The 822-nt window shown below is 69.7% G+C and overlaps 1 protein-coding gene across 1 annotated transcript in view; it reads left to right on the top strand.

Moving 5' to 3' along the window:
* Positions 1–822, top strand: part of AHDC1 (AT hook, DNA binding motif, containing 1) — a 31,013-nt gene that overhangs the window by 16,754 nt on the left and 13,437 nt on the right. The window contains exon 8 of the mRNA XM_010830259.1: positions 2–818. Coding sequence (XP_010828561.1) covers positions 2–818 — 817 coding nt within the window. The remainder of the gene's footprint in view (position 1; positions 819–822) is intronic.

The following is an 822-nucleotide window of genomic DNA, read 5'->3' as shown; positions in this document are numbered from 1 at the left end:
CGCCGACATCCTTAGTGAGCTGGCCTCCCTCACTTGCCCTGAGGCCCAGCTGCTGGAGGCCCAGGCCCTCGAGCCACCGTCGCCTGAGCCCGAGCCTCAGCTCTTGGACCCCCAACCCCGCTTCTTGGACCCGCAGGCTCTAGAGCCGCTCGGGGAAGCTTTGGAGCTGCCGCCCCTGCAGCCCCTGGCTGATCCTCTGGGGTTGCCAAGCCTGGCGCTACAGGCTCTGGACACCCTGCCCGACTCCCTGGAGTCGCAGCTGCTTGACCCCCAGGCACTTGACCCCCTGCCCAAGTTGCTTGACGTCCCCGGCCGCCGCCTGGAGCCCCAGCAGCCCCTGGGACCCTGCCCACTGGCTGAGCCCTTGCGCCTGGACTTATGCTCACCCCATGGCCCTCCGGGGCCTGAGGGTCACCCCAAATACGCCTTGCGGCGCACTGATAGGCCAAAGATCCTGTGTCGCCGACGGAAAGCCGGACGGGGACGCAAGGCAGACGCTGGCCCCGAGGGCCGCCTGCTGCCCCTGCCTATGCCCACCGGGCTGGCTGCTGCCCTGGTGGAGCCACCCCCACCGCCGCCGCCGCCACCTCCTGCCCTGCCCGGGCCAGTCCCCGTCCCGGAGCTGGAGCCCGAAGCCTCCCAGACCCCGGTGGTCCCTCCCCGCAAAGGCAAGTGCCGGGGTATCCGGCGCATGGTGGTGAAGATGGCCAAGATCCCCGTGTCCCTGGGACGGCGGAACAAGACCACGTACAAGGTGTCGTCTCTGAGCAGCAGCCTGAGCGTGGAGGGCAAGGAGCTGGGCCTGCGCGTGTCCACAGAGCC

Source organism: Bison bison, unplaced genomic scaffold, assembly GCF_000754665.1.
Source record: "Bison bison bison isolate TAMUID 2011002044 unplaced genomic scaffold, Bison_UMD1.0 scf7180017864516, whole genome shotgun sequence".
Taxonomy (NCBI): domain Eukaryota; kingdom Metazoa; phylum Chordata; class Mammalia; order Artiodactyla; family Bovidae; genus Bison; species Bison bison.
The sequence above is the reverse complement of the archived record's forward strand: the minus strand, read 5'-3'. Positions and strand labels throughout refer to the sequence as shown.